This window comes from Oncorhynchus gorbuscha, linkage group LG02 (genome assembly GCF_021184085.1).
Source record: "Oncorhynchus gorbuscha isolate QuinsamMale2020 ecotype Even-year linkage group LG02, OgorEven_v1.0, whole genome shotgun sequence".
Lineage (NCBI taxonomy): Eukaryota > Metazoa > Chordata > Actinopteri > Salmoniformes > Salmonidae > Oncorhynchus > Oncorhynchus gorbuscha.
In genome coordinates, this window is record NC_060174.1 from 97,000,075 (window position 1) to 97,020,386 (window position 20,312).

The window sequence follows — 20,312 nt, forward strand, 5'->3', positions numbered from 1 at the left end:
AGCCTTTTTTGGGGGGGGGGCAGAGTGCTGGGAAGGAGCCTAATTGTCATCTGTTTAAACAACTCCTCAAATGATTCTCTACATTGAGGTGACTCCCGCTGATGGAATGTAAAGACCCATGTTCTTAGCACCAGATATAATTGTTCCTTGAATTATGTTTATTTCGACATCCAATAGACACAACATATAGTAAATACATGGTAGCTATCTTTGACATGTGGAAGTGATAGTTTTGACTGTTGACTGGTTTAATCAACACCAATGAGAGGGCAGATAATGAATGGACTTCCTTGAGTAGTAATATGACTAGTTTAACTGCTTGGTTGATCATTGATTTTGATGGACTTTGTTTATCTACAAATGCCACATCAGCATTTGCATACCCCCGTATCTATTGGTCTTCAAAACAAAAAGAGACTGTTTCTTTGTATAATGCCAAATGTTAGTTATTTAATGTTTTTTGGGTCATTTAGAGGTACGTCCCTTTAAGTTATTCGACTTGTATTGGAATCCTGTCATTTGCTTTTCTACATTTTGAAAAATACAAACAAAAAGACATCTCAAAACATATCACTTGTCATAGTACATTTCATAAAGTCCTGTTACATTCCATGGACAGTTCAGTTTGTTAGATCCCCTCAAGCTATCCCCCTAGAGTCCATTGATGCACCGGTAATCAAAGTTACATAAGGTATGTAAAAATACAATTACACCAACATGATGGTGTTCTCCATTTTATCAATATTTTATACTTCTTTTGATACCTAAAGGGGTCCTAAAATTCTAAATCAAATAGCAAAATGATCCATACGTAGCAGGATCATCTTAAAACAATCCCATATGCCAGCTTAGCACCTCACTCCCCAACATCTTAAAATCTTGCACATCATTATTACATTTGAGTCATTTAGCAGATGTTCTTATCCAGAGTGACTAACACGAGCAATTAGGGTTACGTGCCTTGCTCCAAGGGCACATCTGCAGACAATTCACCTAGTCGGCTCAGGGATTCAAACCACGAACCTTATGGTTACTGGCCCAATGCTCTTAACCACTAGGCTACCTGCCTCACTACAAATATTACATAACGCTATACATAATAGAAGAAGTGTTTTTCCTTTGTCATATATAATCAGATATGTGGATTAGGTCATTATGGGGTTAATTTACTTAAATATATTATACAATCAGAGTTTTATCTTTCCTGTTTGTTCAGGTCTTATGTAGTCCTAACCTTTTCTCCCTTTGGCACAACCTGGGGACACGATGCAGTTATATTAGGATGAACTCATAAAGGTGTTGTGACCTTGAATGTCAGGACATACCCTTTTGACTGGATCTGCTCCACTGCTCTGCTAGCTCTTTGCGGAACATCTCCAGCAGAAAGAGGTTCACAAGAGATGAAAAGTTGACAGAAGGGGTCTCCTTCTGAAAAGCCATGTAGATACTAGATATGCTAGGACAAAACCCTAGTTGACAGTATGGCCCCTGATTGGCAGTTGGCGTGAGTTCCTGAGAAGCAAAGTAAAGAAGCCAGCTTTTACCTCAGAAATATCTTTATTACAGGTTCTCTACTCCATTCCTTTGCTTAACGAGTACACATGTAGTGGCATTATGGGATATCACAGAGGCACCAACAGAGAAGAAAACAACACAGAAGACCTCCCACGAGGGAGATAAGGACTAGATGAGGATGAGGAAAAACACAGCAGAAAAAGGGGCGAAGAGGACTTCCAAAGTGGACATTGTACTGACACAGTACAATAGATACTTAAGGTTATTTTAAATATTATATGATCTACCCTTGAGCAGTGTAATCTAATCATGAATTTTATCTCAAATTACTGTGCGTAATAGACTTAATGCCGTATATATAACTGTCAGACAGCTGGCCTGGGACCAGGGAACCAACCAGAAATTCAAAGTACAATGTCGAGGAGGCATTAGGAACTTTCTGCACCTCTTTAATAATTCCGGGTGAGATATCATGCTGACCACATGGTCATCCTAAACACAGACAGTGGTCAACTGTTCAGAAGGAAGAAAACCCTCCAGAAGTCTATTCTGCCCCAGGAAAGCAATGACTTCAGTGTAATCTCTCATTCTTCTGTCAGTGTGCTTGGTAAAGAGAGAGGAAAACATTTGAATTTAACACATCTAAAAAGAAATTGATACCATTCAAATAAATGCACAGGAAAAGGTGAGCGCATCACTTCAGTCACCAACAGTTCTTTGGAGCAGCATGCTGGATGTATAAGCCATGCATAAAACAAGCATTTCCCTTTAATCTGTCAATGTACTCAGATTAGGTTCGAGATACACCATACAACAGCTCTTACAGTCTCCAAAAGAATGCCATTTACTTTCACAACCTGGGGAGGTCTTATCATAACTATTTCGAGTTATGAATGCAATGATAGCTCTGTGAAAATGCATTATGTGTAAATACACATTTGCCTGTATTATTAGACTCCGTGAGTGTTCTAGATTTACCTACCCTCTTAAAGATGATGGATTTAGCTGATGCAAAATGAAGCCAACAGCTAAATATCAGGGTGAGAGAACAAGTGAGCCTTGATAAATAACAGGGTCATATGTCACTCTTTTGACGTTGGAGTTCACATGTGAGGTACTCCAACCCCAAATTACTCCCCCTATAAAGGACACACTGTTCTCTCCACTGGGCCGCACTAATAACCCACTTTCAATCTTTATAATGACTGAGAATGGCTATGAGGATAACACTGCCTTTCTTGGGGAATGGGGACCGTTCCAACAGATGGTGTTCTTTCTCTTATGTTTGAGTATCATCCCTAACGGCTTTACAGGTATGTCTATTGTGTTCATCGGTGATACACCATCCCACCATTGCCTCATACCAGCAAATGCGAACATTACTGGCGAATGGAGAAATCACAGTATTCCTTTGGAGGAGGAAAGCGGGACTATTGTGCTCAGTAAATGCGCCAGATACAAACTCGATGTCATACAGAGTTTTTCAGAAAGAGGTTATGTCCCAGGGATCGATGTCAACGTTTCTGAAATACAACACGAGACCTGTTTGGATGGCTGGGAATACGATCGGGGGACGTACATCTCCACTATTGTGTCCGAGGTATGATGAGATGCGACGGTTAAAACGGGTGGGGTTTTTGTTTTATTTCGGTTGTCCGTCTGGATACGATGTTTTTTTAAAAATGGGAGTCAAACATTGTTGCAGTGAGTGAAACAGTGTTACATTGCTTCCACTCACTTTATAGCTATACTGTGACACATTTTTGTGCGAGTAAAATGTTGTTACAGCGAGTGAAACAGTGTTGCGTTGCTTTCGCTGTAGTTTTGTAGCTATTCCGTGGCAAATGAATGAAGTACTTGGCAAAGTATTAATTTATGCATCACTGCACAGTTGTTAGCATATTCCATCATCAACGTTTGGGAAAGTAGGCTATTCACCATACGGGTACCAACTGCATATTGCGTAGGCTATACGATGAGCTCACGTTCTGAAATGTTTGCCTTCACAAAAGGCTATTGATCTCAGATGAACAGGCATCCTCCATGTGGTCCACAGTAGGCTTAGATGAAGAACGTAATTGTACAACCTACCAATAACCCATAACGACAAATTACTTGTTTTTTAAACTAAATCTATTCACCTGATCTTCCCAAACTTCTCACCTATATGTAATTTTTTACGATTTAGCCTAATGATTGTTCATATTGCCCAACTACTATGTCCACTGTATGTATCATTCATTCATTATCCCTTAATGCGTTCTCTCTCTCTCTCTCTCTCTCTCTCTCTCTCTCTCTCTCTCTCTCTCTCTCTCTCTCTCTCTCTCTCTCTCTCTCTCTCTCTCTCTCTCTCTCTCTCTCTCTCTCTCTCTCTCTCTCTCTCTCTCTTTTGTGTGTGTGTGTGTGTGTGTGTGTGTGTGTGTGTGTGTGTGTGTGTGTGTGTGTGTGTGTGTGTGTGTGTGTGTGTGTGTGTGTGTGTGTGTGTGTGTGTGTGTGTGTGTGTGTGTGTGTGTGTGTGTGTGTGTGTGTGTGTGTGATTGTTTGTATGAGTGTAGTGGGACCTGGTGTGTGCTGATAAGTGGAAGAACCCATTGACTTCTTCTGTGTTCTTCTGTGGTGTCCTCACTGGCTCCTTCCTCTCTGGCCAGCTCTCTGACAGGTAATGGATGGCCTGGGTGAGTCCCAAGTGGCACACTTTTCCCTACATAGTGTGCACTATTTTGACCAGGTCCAATGGGTCTCTGTTCAATAAGAGTACACCATCTAGGGAAAAGGGTGCCATTTGGAACAAACCCTATGTCACATGTTTAGCTTTGCTGTCGTCTTCAGTTTGGACACTTCCTCCCCAATGCTTGGCTATGCGTTTTCTGTTTTTCGTCATTTCCTTAGAGATGAGTTTTAGCAGTAAGCACAGAAAACTGTTACACAGTGTCCCATAAAACATTTTATATCCTTGGAGGATCATTTAGAATTCTTCACCTGATTGAAGATGTTTAGGAATATCCTACTCATAATCTGCATGTGGATGATTTCAACCTAACTTTTATTTCTCTCAGGTTTGGGAGGAAAAATGTTCTCTTTGCCACCATGGGAGTTCAGACTGTGTTCACATTTATCCAGGTCTTCTCTCCAACCTGGGTTGTATTCTGTGCCTTATTCTTTGTTGTCGGGATGGGGCAAATCTCAAATTATGTGGCTGCATTTGTGCTAGGTATCTTTATTTATCTTGATCATTCATTCATGATTTTATCCAATGTCATTATTACACAGTTGTTACTGGTGTTGATGTGCACAATGTTTTCTTTATGCCCGATACACCATTTCACTTCTCATACATTTAGAAATTCTTCTCATCTACAGGAACTGAAATTTTATCTCCATCCAAACGGATAATCTACTCCACTCTTGGAGTTTGTATGTTCTACACCATTGGCTACACGCTCCTTCCAGCAGTGGCCTTCTTCATCAGAGACTGGAGGATGCTGATGCTAGCCCTCACCCTCCCAGGCTTCCTTTATGTCCCTTTTTGGTGGTAGGTGTGTGTAATATACTGTATGCAGGGTATTCAATTCTTCACTAAAGCCCATTCAATTACTTGACTTTGATATAGCATGAGTGCTAGTATGTCTGTGCTATCATCCTAACTCCATGTCACTCATTGTCATGAATATTTATTTTGGCTTGATAGTAACGGCAAGGGAGTTTGCAAGAGCAGAAACAGATCTGGGACCAGGCTAGCTTTGATGTGAACCTGGTTATTTTTTGTGATGTTGCAGGTTCATCCCAGAGTCTCCCAGATGGCTGCTCTCTCAGGGAAGAGTGGAGGAGGCTGAGGCCATACTGAGAGACGCTGCCAGGAGGAACAGAGTCACAGCACCAGAGGTCATCTTCCGGCCTGTACAGGTGATTTCTTCACTCCCAATCCCAGATCAACCTTTAGCTTTTACCGTTATGCACAAACTGCAGCTCTGACAATATTGTGAAGGTAATAACAATAAGGCTATAGCCATGCTCTCTTGATTATGTGGAATTCTTACCATATTGATCACATAGAATCCTCTCATTCACACAAAAGTCATTTTGGTTTTGGACAAGTTGTTTTTTGCATTACTCCAAAGATGTTTGTCTAGCTTCTGTTTCACTGGTATTCTTTTGTGGTTTTTCCCCTTTAGCTTTAATTCTTACAATCTTGAGTTTTTCAGCGTCCTGTGGAGGTAAAAACAAGTAATTAAATGATCAAACAGGACTTCAAACACTAAACTTTACAGGTCACTTCAGAACACTTAAATGTGAACTCACATAAACCGCCACAATGACAGCCTATGGACCTGGTCAAGTTTCAAAACACTCTTATGTCATTGGAATTGTTCCGCTACTTGTTCATTCATCTCTCCATTTGTGTGATTTATTAGCAGCCTATTGATAAGAACAAAAAAATGAAAGAACCCCATGGTGTTTGGAATGTCTGTCTGGCTGTTTACTAATCTCACTATGAACTCAACTAGTCCAGTCAAGGCTTCTCACTATGAACTCAACTAGTACAGTCAAGGCTTCTCATTGTGAACTCAACTAGTACAGTCAAGGCTTCTCATTGTGAACTCAACTAGTACAGTCAAGGCTTCTCATTGTGAACTCAACTAGTACAGTCAAGGCTTCTCATTGTGAACTCAAATAGTCCAGTCAAGGCTTCTCATTGTGAACTCAAATAGTCCAGTCAAGGCTTCTCATTGTGAACTCAAATAGTCCAGTCAAGGCTTCTCATTGTGAACTCAAATAGTCCAGTCAAGGCTTCTCATTGTGAACTCAAATAGTCCAGTCAAGGCTTCTCATTGTGAACTCAAATAGTCCAGTCAAGGCTTCTCATTGTGAACTCAAATAGTCCAGTCAAGGCTTCTCATTGTGAACTCAAATAGTCCAGTCAAGGCTTCTCATTGTGAACTCAAATAGTCCAGTCAAGGCTTCTCATTGTGAACTCAAATAGTCCAGTCAAGGCTTCTCATTGTGAACTCAAATAGTCCAGTCAAGGCTTCTCATTGTGAACTCAACTAGTACAGTCAAGGCTTCTCATTGTGAACTCAAATAGTCCAGTCAAGGCTTCTCATTGTGAACTCAAATAGTACAGTCAAGGCTTCTCATTGTGAACTCAAATAGTCCAGTCAAGGCTTCTCATTGTGAACTCAAATAGTCCAGTCAAGGCTTCTCATTGTGAACTCAAATAGTCCAGTCAAGGCTTCTCATTGTGAACTCAAATAGTCCAGTCAAGGCTTCTCATTGTGAACTCAAATAGTCCAGTCAAGGCTTCTCATTGTGAACTCAAATAGTCCAGTCAAGGCTTCTCATTGTGAACTCAAATAGTCCAGTCAAGGCTTCTCACTATGAACTCAACTAGTCCAGTCAAGGCTTCTCACTATGAACTCAACTAGTCCAGTCAAGGCTTCTCACTATGAACTCGACTAGTCCAGTCAAGGCTTCTCACTGTGAACTCAAATAGTCCAGTCAAAGCTTCTCACTGTGAACTCAAATAGTCCAGTCAAGGCTTCTCACTGTGAACTCAAATAGTCCAGTCAAGGCTTCTCACTGTGAACTTGAATAGTCCAGTCAAGGCTTCTCACTATGAACTCAAATAGTCCAGTCAAGGCTTCTCACTGGGAACTCAAATAGTCCAGTCAAGGCTTCTCACTGTGAACTTGAATAGTCCAGTCAAGGCTTCTCACTATGAACTCAAATAGTCCAGTCAAGGCTTCTCACTGGGAACTCAAATAGTCCAGTCAAGGCTTCTCACTGTGAACTTGAATAGTCCAGTCAAGGCTTCTCACTGTGAACTCAAATAGTCCAGTCAAGGCTTCTCACTGTGAACTCAAATAGTCCAGTCAAGGCTTCTCACTGTGAACTTGAATAGTCCAGTCAAGGCTTCTCAACCTTTTTTTTCTGAGTTTCTAACATTTTCTGGAGGTATCATGCATTGCATTGCAGGCCTCACAGATAGCTAGTACTTTCCTCCAGGGAGTTGTAAGACAAAGTTGTAAGACAAAGGAAAGGAAAGGGGGGATACCTAGTCAATTGCACAACTGAATGCATTCAACTGAAATGTGTCTTCCGCATTTAACCCAACCCCTCTGAATCGGAGAGGTGCAGGGGGCTGCCTTAATCGACATCAACGTCATCGGCGACCGGGGAACAGTGGGTTAACTGCCTTGCTCAGGGGCAGAACGACAGATTTGTACCTTGTCACCTTGGCCTTTATTCTTAGAGCATCTCAGAGTACAGGTACTGATCTAGGATATTTAATGGACACGGGGACCTGATCCTAGATCAGCACTCCTACTCTAAGATTATTAATGAATTACAATCCAGTGTGTTTGACCTGCTGTGGTGTACATGACCTGTAAAATTACCTCCAGGCTAACTTGTGTTATGTGTATTTGCCTAACTTATCTGGGGCGGCAGGGTAGCCAAGTGGTTAGAGCATTGGACTAGTAACTGGAAGGTTGCAAGTTCAAATCCCCGAGCTGACAAGGTACAAATCTGTCTTTCTGCCCCTGAACAGGCAGTTAACCCACTGTTCCTAGGCCATCATTGAAAATAAGAATTTGTTCTTAACTGACTTGCCAAGTTAAATAAAGGTAAATAAAATATCTCCTTCACTTCTCAATGTGCTGTCACATAAATTGTATAACTGTCATTTGAAACTCATGGCTGGGCCTGTAGGTCAACCCATTGCACAAGTTTAATCAAGCATGCCTGTTGTGACAAGTGTGCTTTACTGTACTGCAGTTAGAGCCCAAGGCTGGGAAGTTGGTGGCCCACAACATCTGCGATCTGGTGAGTTCCAGCAACATCCGTTGGGTGTCCATCACGCTGTGGCTGGTCTGGTGAGTCTTGTCCATTCCCCTGACACCCTGCATCGCCAATAACAAACAAACAAAACACATTACACAAAACTGACTTTTTTATCCTCATCTTGGTTTCCAACCTCATACAAGAATTACTCCCACACAGATAATGTTATCTAGGGGTTCCCACACAGATAATGTTATCTAGGGGTTCCCACACAGATTATGTTATCTAGGGGTTCCCACACAGATAATGTTATCTAGGGGTTCCCACACAGATAATGTTATCTAGGGGTTCCCACACAGATTATGTTATCTAGGGGTTCCCACACAGATTATGTTATCTAGGGGTTCCCACACAGATTATGTTATCTAGGGGTTCCCACACAGATAATGTTATCTAGGGGTTCCCACACAGATTATGTTATCTAGGGGTTCCCACACAGATTATGTTATCTAGGGGTTCCCACACAGATTATGTTATCTAGGGGTTCCCACACAGATTATGTTATCTAGGGGTTCCCACACAGATAATGTTATCTAGGGGTTCCCACACAGATTATGTTATCTAGGGGTTCCCACACAGATTATGTTATCTAGGGGTTCCCACACAGATTATGTTATCTAGGGGTTCCCACACAGATTATGTTATCTAGGGGTTCCCACACAGATTATGTTATCTAGGGGTTCCCACACAGATAATGTTATCTAGGGGTTCCCACACAGATAATGTTATCTAGGGGTTCCCACACAGATTATGTTATCTAGGGGTTCCCACACAAATTATGTTATCTAGGGGTTCCCACACAGATTATGTTATCTAGGGGTTCCCACACAGATTATGTTATCTAGGGGTTCCCACACAGATAATGTTATCTAGGGGTTCCCACACAGATAATGTTATCTAGGGGTTCCCACACAGATAATGTTATCTAGGGGTTCCCACACAGATAATGTTATCTGTTATCTAGGGGGGGTTCCCACACAGATTATGTTATCTAGGGGTTCCCACACAGATTATGTTATCTAGGGGTTCCCACACAGATTATGTTATCTAGGGGTTCCCACACAGATTATGTTATCTAGGGGTTCCCACACAGATTATGTTATCTAGGGGTTCCCACACAGATTATGTTATCTAGGGGTTCCCACACACCTAGGGGTCATTTATTTGGTTGATGTTTCGGTCGACTAAATGCCTTTTACAGTCTGACTTCTTGTATGAGGAGCTAAGTAATGGAGCTTGAATTGTTGCTTTCCTTCCCTGCACCGTTATGACAGAGTGTTTCATTCCCACATTTACATTTACATTTAAGTCATTTAGCAGACGCTCTTATTCCCTGCACCGTTATGACAGAGGGTTTCATTCCCTGAACGGTTATGACAGAGGGTTTCATTCCCTGCACCATTATGACAGAGGGTTTCATTCCCTGCACGGTTATGACAGAGGTTTCATTCCCTGCACCGTTATGACAGAGGGTTTCATTCCCTGCACGGTTATGACAGAGGTTTCATTCCCTGCACCGTTATGACAGAGGGTTTCATTCCCTGCACCGTTATGACAGAGGGTTTCATTCCCTGCACGGTTATGACAGAGGTTTCATTCCCTGCACCGTTATGACAGAGGGTTTCATTCCCTGCACCGTTATGACAGAGGGTTTCATTCCCTGCACGGTTATGACAGAGGTTTCATTCCCTGCACGGTTATGACAGAGGTTTCCCTGCACTGTTATGACAGAGGGTTTCATTCCCTGCACGGTTATGACAGTGGGTTTCATTCCCTACACGGTTATGACAGAGGTTTCATTCCCTGCACGGTTATGACAGAGGGTTCCATTCCCTGCACCGTTATGACAGAGGGTTTCATTCCCTGCACCGTTATGACAGAGGGTTCATTCCCTGCACCGTTATGACAGAGGTTTCCATTCCCTGCACGGTTATGACAGAGGTTTCATTCCCTGCACTGTTATGACAGAGGGTTTCATTCCCTGCACGGTTATGACAGAGGGTTTCATTCCCTGCACGGTTATGACAGAGGTTTCATTCCCTGCACGGTTATGACAGAGGGTTCCATTCCCTGCACCGTTATGACAGAGGGTTTCATTCCCTGCACCGTTATGACAGAGGGTTCATTCCCTGCACCGTTATGACAGAGGGTTCCATTCCCTTCACGGTTATGACAGAGGGTTTCATTCCCTGCACGGTTATGACAGAGGGTTTCATTCCCTGAACGATTATGACAGAGGGTTTCATTCCCTGCATGGTTATGACAGAGGGTTTCATTCCCTGCACCGTTATGACAGAGGGTTCCATTCCCTGCACCGTTATGACAGAGGGTTCCATTCCCTGAAAGGTTATGACAGAGGGTTTCATTCCCTCCGTTGAGACATTACTTTGCAGGCTATCTCTGCAGTAGACTGCAACTCCTCCTCCCTCCTCCCCCTAGCAGTTCTATCTTGACGGAAGATGTTATAGTTGGGTATGGAAATCTCTGAATTTTTGGTGGCCTTCCTGAGCCAGGATTCAGACACGGCAAGGACATCAGGGTTAGCAGAGTGTGCTAAAGCAGTGAGTAAAACAAACTTAGGGAGGAGGCTTCTGATGTTGACATGCATGAAACCAAGGCTTTTTCGATCACAGAAGTCAACAAATGAGGGTGCCTGGGGACATGCAGGGCCTGGGTTTACCTCAACATCACCCGCGGAACAGAGAAGGAGTAGTATGAGGGTGCGGCTAAAGGCTATCAAAACTGGTCGCCTAGAGCGTTGGGGACAGAGAATAAGAGGAGCAGGTTTCTGGGCATGGTTGAATATATTCAGGGCATAATGCGCAGACAGGGGTATGGTGGGGTGCGGGTACAGCGGAGGTAAGCCCAGGCACTGGGTGATGATGAGAGAGGTTTTATCTCTGGACATGCTGGTTGTAATGGGTGAGGTCCTCTGTCATTGTGAACTAAAACAATGATAACTAACCTGAGCAACAGTATACAAGGCATATTGACATTTGAGAGAGACATACAGCGAGGCATACAGTAATCACAGGTGTTGAATTGGGAAAGCTAGCTAAAACAGTAGGTGAGACAACAGCTAATCAGCTAGCACAACAACAGCAGGTAAAATGGTGTTGACTAGGCAACGGGGCCGACAGATAAAACAAACAAGCAGAATGGAGTACCGTGATTAATGGATAGTCTAGCGTGCATCAGCTATGTAGCCAAGTGATCAGTGTCCAGGAGGCAGCGGTGGATGGGGCAGGGAAGCTGGACTGGCGAGTGTTATCCAGGTTAAAAAACTAACAATGACGAAATAGCTTGTAGCTAGTTAGCTGGTTAGCTTCTGGAGGTTCTTGAGTGTGTTCTAAAAATTAAAAATAATAGCGATTCCGTATCACATTGGGTGAGGCAGGTTTCCGAAAGGTATAAACAAATTAAAAATCGGAAAGAGATAGAAAGTACATATGGGTCCAGTGAGTGTTTGGGACGCGGCGATGCAGACGGTTAGCAGGCCTGTGCTAACAAGCTAACAGTTAGCAGGCCGGGGTAAACAAGGTAGCAGTTAGCGGACCAGGGTTAAACAAGCTAGCAGTTAGCAGGCCGGAGCAAGGAGATAGCAAGGGCTAGAGAGTTAGCCTTTGGGGGACGTCGCGATGGGGTGAGTCTGTTTATTCCTCTTCATGCGGTGACGTCGATAGACCAGTCGTGGGCCCGGGTAATGTAGCCCAGGAGTATGCTACGGCGGTAAGCACAGGTGCTCTGGCCGGGCTAGCTTCAAGCTAAGTGGGTGGAAACGCTAGCCAGGAGTAATCATCCGGGGTTGCGGTTTAGCTAGATAGCTAGTTGTGAAGATCCAGCTGAAAAATGTTCTGTTTGCGGTGGGAATCCGGGGATAAAAAATAAATAGGTCCGTTATGCTCTGGTTAGCGTCGCGTTGTTCGAACTGGCGAGAGCTTTCTGAGCTAAAGGTTAGCTGATGACCGGTTAGCTGAAGACCGCTAGCATAGCTGGTGGTTAGCTGGCTAGCTTCAGTTGAGGGGTTCCGGTTCCGGAGTAAATATAAATACTTTAGGAAAAAGTAGCTACATTGGGTGAGGCGGGTTGCAGGAGAGTATTTGGAAGCTTAGGTTTAGCAAAATGTTTTTAACCTGTTAAGTCGACCCTCTACTTTTTCGAACATTCTGTTAAAAATCGCGCAACATTTCAGCGCCCTGCTACTCAGGCCAGGAATATAGTATATGCATATGATTAGTATGTGTGGATAGAAAACACTCAGACGTTTATAAAACTGGTTAAATCACGGCTGTGACTATAACAGAACGTGCGTTTCATCGAAAAGTGCAGGAATATCTGATCACTGATAAAGGAAATAAATATCCATCCGCGACTTCAAGGAATTGTTCAAAGTGAATCAAATTAAATGAGGCCGAGGTTGCAGTGCCTACAGCTTCCACACGTTGTCTAGAGTCTTGTCATTTGATTCGCAATTGATTCTTGGTCTAACCGAATCAAGGGAATCGATTCCCTCTGGTCTCCGGCCGGATGTTTTGGTCGAGCTCTCTCCAAGGCATTTTTTTAGAAACAGACACCTATAGAATTGACATCGCCTCCTGATGAATTTTATTGCTTATTAACGTGTACTAATACCTAAAGTTGCATTACAAAAGTATTTCGAAGTGTTTTGTGAAAGTTTATCGTCGACTTTTTGAATTTTAAAAAATGACGTTACGTTATGAAACGCTATTTTTTTCCCGTTTATCACCGTTTATCTTCATAGATCGATATCTAGGCTATATATGGACTGATTTAATCGAAAAAAAGACCCAATAGTGATTATGGGACATCTAGGAGTGCCAACAAAGAAGATGGTCAAAGATAATGAATGTTTTATATTTTATTTGTGCGGTTTGTGTAGCGACGACTATGCTAATTATTTTGTTTACGTCCCCTGCAGGTCTTTTGGGGTGTTACATGCTATCAGATAATAGCTTCTCATGCTTTCGCCGAAAAGCATTTTAAAAATCTGACTTGTTGCCTGGATTCACAACGAGTGTAGCTTTAATTCAATACCCTGCATGTGTATTTTAATGAACGTTTGAGTTTTAACAAATACTATTAGCATTTAGCGTAGCGCATTTGTATTTCCAGAGCTCTAGATGGGACGCCTGCGTGCCAGGTAGGACCAAGAGGTTAAAGATATGTGAAGAAAAGTATGTAAAAACGAAACGATACGAACGAAAAAGAAACGATATATACAAGGGACACGATACGACAGGACGACTTACTGCTACGCCATCTGGGAAAGACAGAGGGTTTCATTCCCTGCACTGTTATGACAGAGGGTTCCATTCCCTGCACCGTTATGACAGAGGGTTTCATTCCCTGCACCATTATGACAGAGGGTTTCATTCCCTGCACCAGCATGGTACAGTAATGTGTGTTGATTGTCACTTCAAAAGGCCATGTCTACAAGCTCTGGTCAAGGGTAGTGCACTGTATAGGGAATTAGGTGGGACGCAAACAATGATTGATGCAACCCTTGTTTGTCTCTTCAGGACCATTCTGTCCATCGGGTACTTTGCCTTGTCACTGAACACGTCCAACCTGGCAGGGAGCTCCTATCTGAACTGTTTCCTGTCCGCTGCCATTGAGGTCCCTGCCTATACCATGGCCTGGCTCATGTTCCGCTGCTGCCCCCGGCGCCTGTGTCTCTTCTCCACTCTGTTTCTGGGTGGGGTGGTGCTGCTCTGCATAAACCTCATACCACCAAGTAAGACTCAAACAAAGATAGAGGTATTCATAAAGGCATTCTGTTATCACATCACCCTTAATAACAGAGAGAAATAGACATGCAGATTAAAATCAGATTGAATCAACAATATTGAGTTTGAAACCGGACAATTAATGACATAGAATGGTGACAAGATTTCAGGTATAGAATAGTATATTACAATAACAAATGCACCCTTCTATAAGAATCTATGACATGACCTTCATTGGCCCTCCATTGCTGTGTCCATGGCAGATCTGAGCTCTGTGTCCACTGCACTAGAGATGCTGGGGAAGTTTGGTGTGACTGCAGCTTTTTCCATCGTGTACGCCTACACGGCTGAGCTCTACCCCACTGTCGTGAGGAACACAGCCATAGGGGCCTGTTCCATGGCCTCCAGAGTGGGGAGCATCTCTGCCCCATACTTCATCTATCTGGGTGGGTAGGACTCAAAGCGAAACTGAAGGAAAGACAGATGTGCACATGGAAGCACTGCAGAGCAGTAATATCACCCCTTTGTCTCTTTGTTATTGTTTAGCCTATCACTGTCATGCGGAAGTTTAGGATGTGAAGTTTAGTACTTTTTACTTTGTATTTTCTCAGAAACTACATGGAAAAATGTGTAATTACATACAGTAACTAGAAATGAACTATGGTGTTGAGTCTTGTGTAATGAACAACAGCGAGTTTAAGAGCAAGTGTACACAATCCCCACCACTTAAACAAATTGATTTTTCCGTACTGCTTGTTACCGTGTAGTTTCTCGATAAATAGGAAAATGAATTGTTACCATATAGTTTCTAAATAAATACAAAACATTTAGTAGTAAAACATATAGTGCTATCCTATCAAATCCTCTCCTCTCTGTCTGTTGGGTGGACACACATTCCCCTCCCTCTCTCCTCTGTCCTCTCTGTCTGTTGGGCAGACACACATTCTCCTCCCTCTCTCCTCTGTCCTCTCTGTCTGTTGGGTAGACACACATTCTCCTCCCTCTCTCCTCTGTCCTCTCTGTCTGTTGGGCAGACACACATTCTCCTCCCTCTCTCCTCTGTCCTCTCTCTCTGTTGGGCAGACACACATTCTCCTCCCTCTCTCCTCTGTCCTCTCTGTCTGTTGGGTAGACACACATTCCTCTCCCTCTCCCTCATTAGTCAGATGTGTGTGATGGCTCTGTCCCCTCTGCCACTTGCTATCCTGCCCAGTCTGTATGAGTTTGGAACCCTTCCGTCCCCCTCTCTCCCTGGCAACTGGGGCTTCCTCTTACCTTCTTACATTTACTCTTTACTGTATCCAGTCCTGGTCAAACTTGTTAAATACAGTCAAACCAGGTGATTTATGCATCCAGACATCAAAGGAGACTGGTGGGGGGAGCTATAGGAGGATGAGCTCATTGTAATGGCTGGAATGCAGTTAATGTAACGGAGTCAAACATGTTGTTTCCATATGTTTGATCTGTTTGATACCGTTATATTTATTCAATTTCAGCCATTACAATGAGCACACCCTCCTATAGCTCCTCCCACCAACCTCCTCTGCCAGACATACAGGCAGAAGCAGAGCATAAAACACTCTTGTCTCTTCACATTTTGTTCATAGCATTGTTTTGAGCTGATCTAATTGAAAACAATGTTTTCCACTCTCTCATGTATTGCTGCTGTCTTTGACACAGGAGGCTGTTCCAAGTCGCTGCCATACATTCTAATGGGGAGTCTTACAGCTCTGTCTGGGTTGCTTAGCCTCCTGCTGCCTGAGAGCCATCGTATGCCTCTTCCAGACACCATCACTCACATGCAGACCTTCCCAGGGTAAGGCCATATAATACCAAGGCTGCTGTATGTGTGATGCTCTCTGCTGGCAGGGTAGTGTAACAGTGCCACAGGGACAACAGGGTCATATTCCTTAGTGCACACCGCAGCAAACCCTTTTGCAATGGAAAACAAGAGTCTTAATTGACAAGTTCAGGATGTTTTGGTCCGTTTTCAGTTTGTTGGTTTTTAGGGACACAACCCAGCTGGTCAAAAAGGCACGGGGCACTGGAGTTATAATACATGAGCTCTACAATTGAACAGGTGGAAACATTTCATGTTTCATATTTAACAGTTTATATTCAAGAAGTTTGAACCCAAAACTTTTTATCAACTTAGCATTTTTATCAACTTAGTTTATCAATAACCAACCATTATTTGAAGCTTTCTTGAAACCAGAATCACACACTTGCAGAGATTATGTTTCTGAGATGATGATAAATGTCTGATATGTCAATGGCCTATTTTTTGCCTATCCCTTTAGATGGAAAAAGAGATCCGTGTATAAACTGAGCCAATCTACAGGAGAGGAAGATGTGTCCGATACTTTGTGACAGCTACTGGACACCTCAGTTGTTCTTTCAACATGTACTTTTTATTACCTACCACATTGTGTAACTAACCAAGATGCTTATAAATAACTTTTTCTATGCATTTTCTATGTATGAAGTATCAGTATTGTTTTGCATATTTTGTACTTAAAGTTGAAGTCGGAAGTTTACATACACCTTAGCCGAATACATTTAAACTCAGTTTTTCCACAATTTCTGACTTTTAATCCTTGTAAAACTTCACTGTTTTAGGTCAGTTAGGATCACCACTTTATTGTAAGAATGTGAAATGTCAGAATAATAGTAACGAGAATAATTTATTTAAGCTTTTACTTCTTTCATCACATTCCCAGTGGGACAGAAGTTTATATACACTCAGTTAGTATTTGGTAGCATTGCCTTTTAAATTGTTTAACTTGGCTCAAACGTTTTGGGTAGCCTTCCACAAGCTTCCCACGATAAGAATTGGATTTTGGCCCATTCCTACTGACAGAGCTGGTGTAACTGAGTCAGGTTTGTAGGCCATCTTGCTCGCACACACTTTTTCAGTTATGCCCACAAATTTTCTATAGGATTGAAGTCAGGGCGTTGTGATGGCTACTCCAATACCTTGACTTTGTTGTCCTTAAGCCATTTTTCCACAACTTTGGAAGTGTGCTTGATGCTGCCACCCCCGTGCTTGACGGTTGGGATGGTGTTCTTCAGCTTGCAAGCCTCCCCCTTTTTCCTCCAAACATAATGATGGTCATTATGGCCAAACAGTTCTATTTTTGTTTCATCAGACTAGAGGACATTTCTCCAAAAAGTACAATCTTTGTCCCCATGTGCATTTGCAAACCGTAGTCTGGCTTTTTTATGGCTGTTTTGGAGCAGTGGCTTCTTCCTTGCTGAGCGGCCTTTCAGGTTATGTTGATATAGGACTCATTTTACTGTGGATATAGATAATTTTGTTACTGTTTCCTCCAGCAACTTCACAAGGTCCTTTGCTCTTGTTCTGGGATTGATTTGCACTTTTTGCACCAAAGTATGTTCATTTCTAGGAGACAGAATGCATCTCCTTCCTGAGTGGTATGACAGCTGCGTGGTCCCATGGTGTTTATACTTGCATACTATTGTTTATACAGATGAGCGAGGTACCTTCAGGCATTTGGAAATTGCTCCCAAGGATGAACCAGACTTGTGGAGGTCTACAATTCTTTTTTGTTCTGAGGTCTTGTCTGATTTATTTTGATTTTTCCATGATGTCAAGCAAAGAGGCACTGAGTTTGAAGGTAGGCCTTGAAATACATCCACAGGTACACCTCCAATTGACTCAAAGTATGTCAATTAGACTATCAGAAGCTTCTAAAACCTTGACATAATTTTCTGGAATTTTCCAAGCTGTTTAAAGGCACAGTCAACTTAGCGTATGTAAACTTCTGACCCACTGGAATTGTGATAGAGTGCATTAATCTATCTGTAAACAATTGTTGTAAAAATGACTTGTGTCATGTATAAAGTAGATGTCCTAACCAACTTGCCAAAACTATAGTTTGTTTACATGAAATATGTGGAGTGGTTGAAAAACAAGTTTTAATGACTCCAACCTAAGTGTCTGTAAACTTCCAACTTCAACTGTACTTTATTTGTACTGGCTGATTTTATAACTGCACATGTTTTATTTTGATATAGACTCTTGCCAGGATTTTATACCTCACAGAGCTAGAGGACAACAACAAATGTCCTAACAAAATAATGAATTCATAGTCAAATGCAGAGAGCTTTCACAGCTTCTCATAAAAATGTTATCAACATAAACATTTATATATTAAGGTTGAACCAACAGATTACATGTAACAAAAATTATATACAAAATGATTATGTGAAATTGAATGAAACAATAATGTATGTTGATGCTAATATGATGTACAATATTCCATTATGTTTCTATATGATAACAATAGCATAATATATTTAATATGCCATATACAATTTTTTAACAGTTTCATTAATTTTAATTAACTTAACCATTATGACACACCCCTCACTATTGTCATTGGTTACACTAATTGCACTGTCTACATAACCTGGTTCAAGTATTCATGACATTACCCTGAGGAAGGCACAGTGATGCCGAAACGTTGGTAAATATCCATTAAATAAAGATTATACGAGGAGTGTGCAACTTATTTTATTTTGATAGTTTATAGTTTATTCACCGTTAGTCAGCACCTCCACACAAACTATTGTTCTGGGTGTGCGCCAGTTCATGTTTTTTTGTTTTTGTTTTTTTATCAACATAAAGACAGCAAATATATATTTGTAATATATAAGTACCAGTCAAAAGGTTGAACACATCTACTCATTCAAGGGTTTTTATTTATTTTCACTATTTTCTACATTGTAGAATAGTGAAAACATCAAAACTATGAAAGAACACATATGAAATCATGTAGTAACCAAAATATGTAGAAAATAGGAAAAATAAAGAATAACCGTTGAATGAGTAGGTGTGTCCAAACATTTGACTAGTACTGTATATATTAGAGTTTGAACAGAGTTTTTGTTCTTACATTGAGAATTGGTGTAAGTGTCTTAAAAAATGTTGTGGTATCCAATTGGTAGTTACAGTCTTGTCCCATCGCTGCAACTCCTGTACGTACTCGGGAGAGACGAAGGTCGAGGCGAAGGTCGAGAGCCGTGCTTCCTCTGAAACACAACCCAGCCAAGCCGCGCTGCTTCTTGATACAATGCCCGCTTAACCCGGAAGCCAGCCACACCAATGTGTCGGAGGAAATACCGTACACCTGGCAATCGTGTCAGCGTGCATTGCGCCCGGCCCGCCACAGGGGTCGCGAGTGCGCGATGGGACAAGAACAGCCCTGCCGGCCAAACCCTCATGAAGATGGGCCAATTGTGCACCACCCCATGGATCTCCCAGTTGTGGCCAGCTGCGACAGAGCCTGGACTTGAACCAGTATCTCTAGTGGCACAGCTAGCACTGTGATGCAGTGTCGGGAGGCCAGGAGTGTTTTCTTGGCTTTTTGATAACCAAATAACAAATTCAAAATTCCATTGGTATCAAAGCCTCTCCTCGAAAGATGTCCTACATTTAATTTAAAATGACTCTTTTTCCTTCATCTAGGTTAAGCAAAGTGTCAAATTGTTTCTATTAACACGCTATGAAGACATTCATATGAAAGCCAACAATAAACACTTGTCTTATACAATATATGGCATGATCAATGCAATACAAAATGTAAGAAAAATTATGTGTATTTACACTGGACAAAACACCAAATAAAAATACACTGTATGGCCAAAAGTATGTGGACACTTGCTCATTCCAAAATCATGGGCATTAATAGGGAGTTGGTCCCCCTTTGCTGGTATAACAGCCTCCACACTTCTGGGGAGGCTTTCCATTAGATGTTGGAACATTGCTGCAGGGCTTCCATTCAGCTACGAGCATTAATGAGGTCGGGCGCTGATGTTGGGCGATTAGGCCATGGTTGCAGTCGGCAGTCCAATTAATCTCAAAGGTGTTTGATGGGGTTGAAGTCAGGTCTCTGTGCAGGCCAGTGAACACCAATCTCAGCAAACCATTTCTGTATGGACCTCACGTTGTGCACAGGGACATTGTCATGCTGAAACAGGAAAGGACCTTCCACAAACTGTTGACACCAAGTTGGAAGCACAGAATTGTCTAGAATGTCATTTTAGCGTTAATATTTCCCTTCACTGGAACTAAGGGGCCTAGCCCAAACCATGAAAAACAGGTCCAGACCATTATTCCTCCTCCACCAAACTTTACAGTTGGCACTATGCATTGGGGTAGGTAGCGTTCTCCTGGCATCCGCCAAA

General features: G+C 42.2%; 1 protein-coding gene across 1 annotated transcript; it reads left to right on the forward strand.

Annotated features, from left to right (window-relative positions):
* The first annotated feature begins 2,673 nt into the window (after positions 1–2,673).
* Positions 2,674–16,822, forward strand: slc22a21 (solute carrier family 22 member 21). The gene is made up of 10 exons (XM_046328403.1): positions 2,674–3,115; positions 4,071–4,174; positions 4,572–4,726; positions 4,876–5,047; positions 5,292–5,418; positions 8,290–8,387; positions 13,896–14,110; positions 14,366–14,548; positions 15,783–15,918; positions 16,403–16,822. Exons 1-10 carry the CDS (start codon positions 2,717–2,719, stop codon positions 16,470–16,472), a joined length of 1,659 nt encoding a protein of 552 aa, XP_046184359.1. The 5' UTR covers positions 2,674–2,716; the 3' UTR covers positions 16,473–16,822.
* The last annotated feature ends 3,490 nt before the right edge of the window (positions 16,823–20,312 follow it).

Bases quoted from the DNA above. Each gene is read 5' to 3' on its own strand.
- slc22a21 (XM_046328403.1), top strand. From the start codon at position 2,717: ATGACTGAGAATGGCTATGAGGATAACACTGCCTTTCTTGGGGAATGG. The intron at 8,388-13,895 runs GTGAGTCTTGTC...TTGTCTCTTCAG, and splicing joins ATCACGCTGTGGCTGGTCTG to GACCATTCTGTCCATCGGGT. The intron at 15,919-16,402 runs GTAAGGCCATAT...CTATCCCTTTAG, and splicing joins CACATGCAGACCTTCCCAGG to ATGGAAAAAGAGATCCGTGT.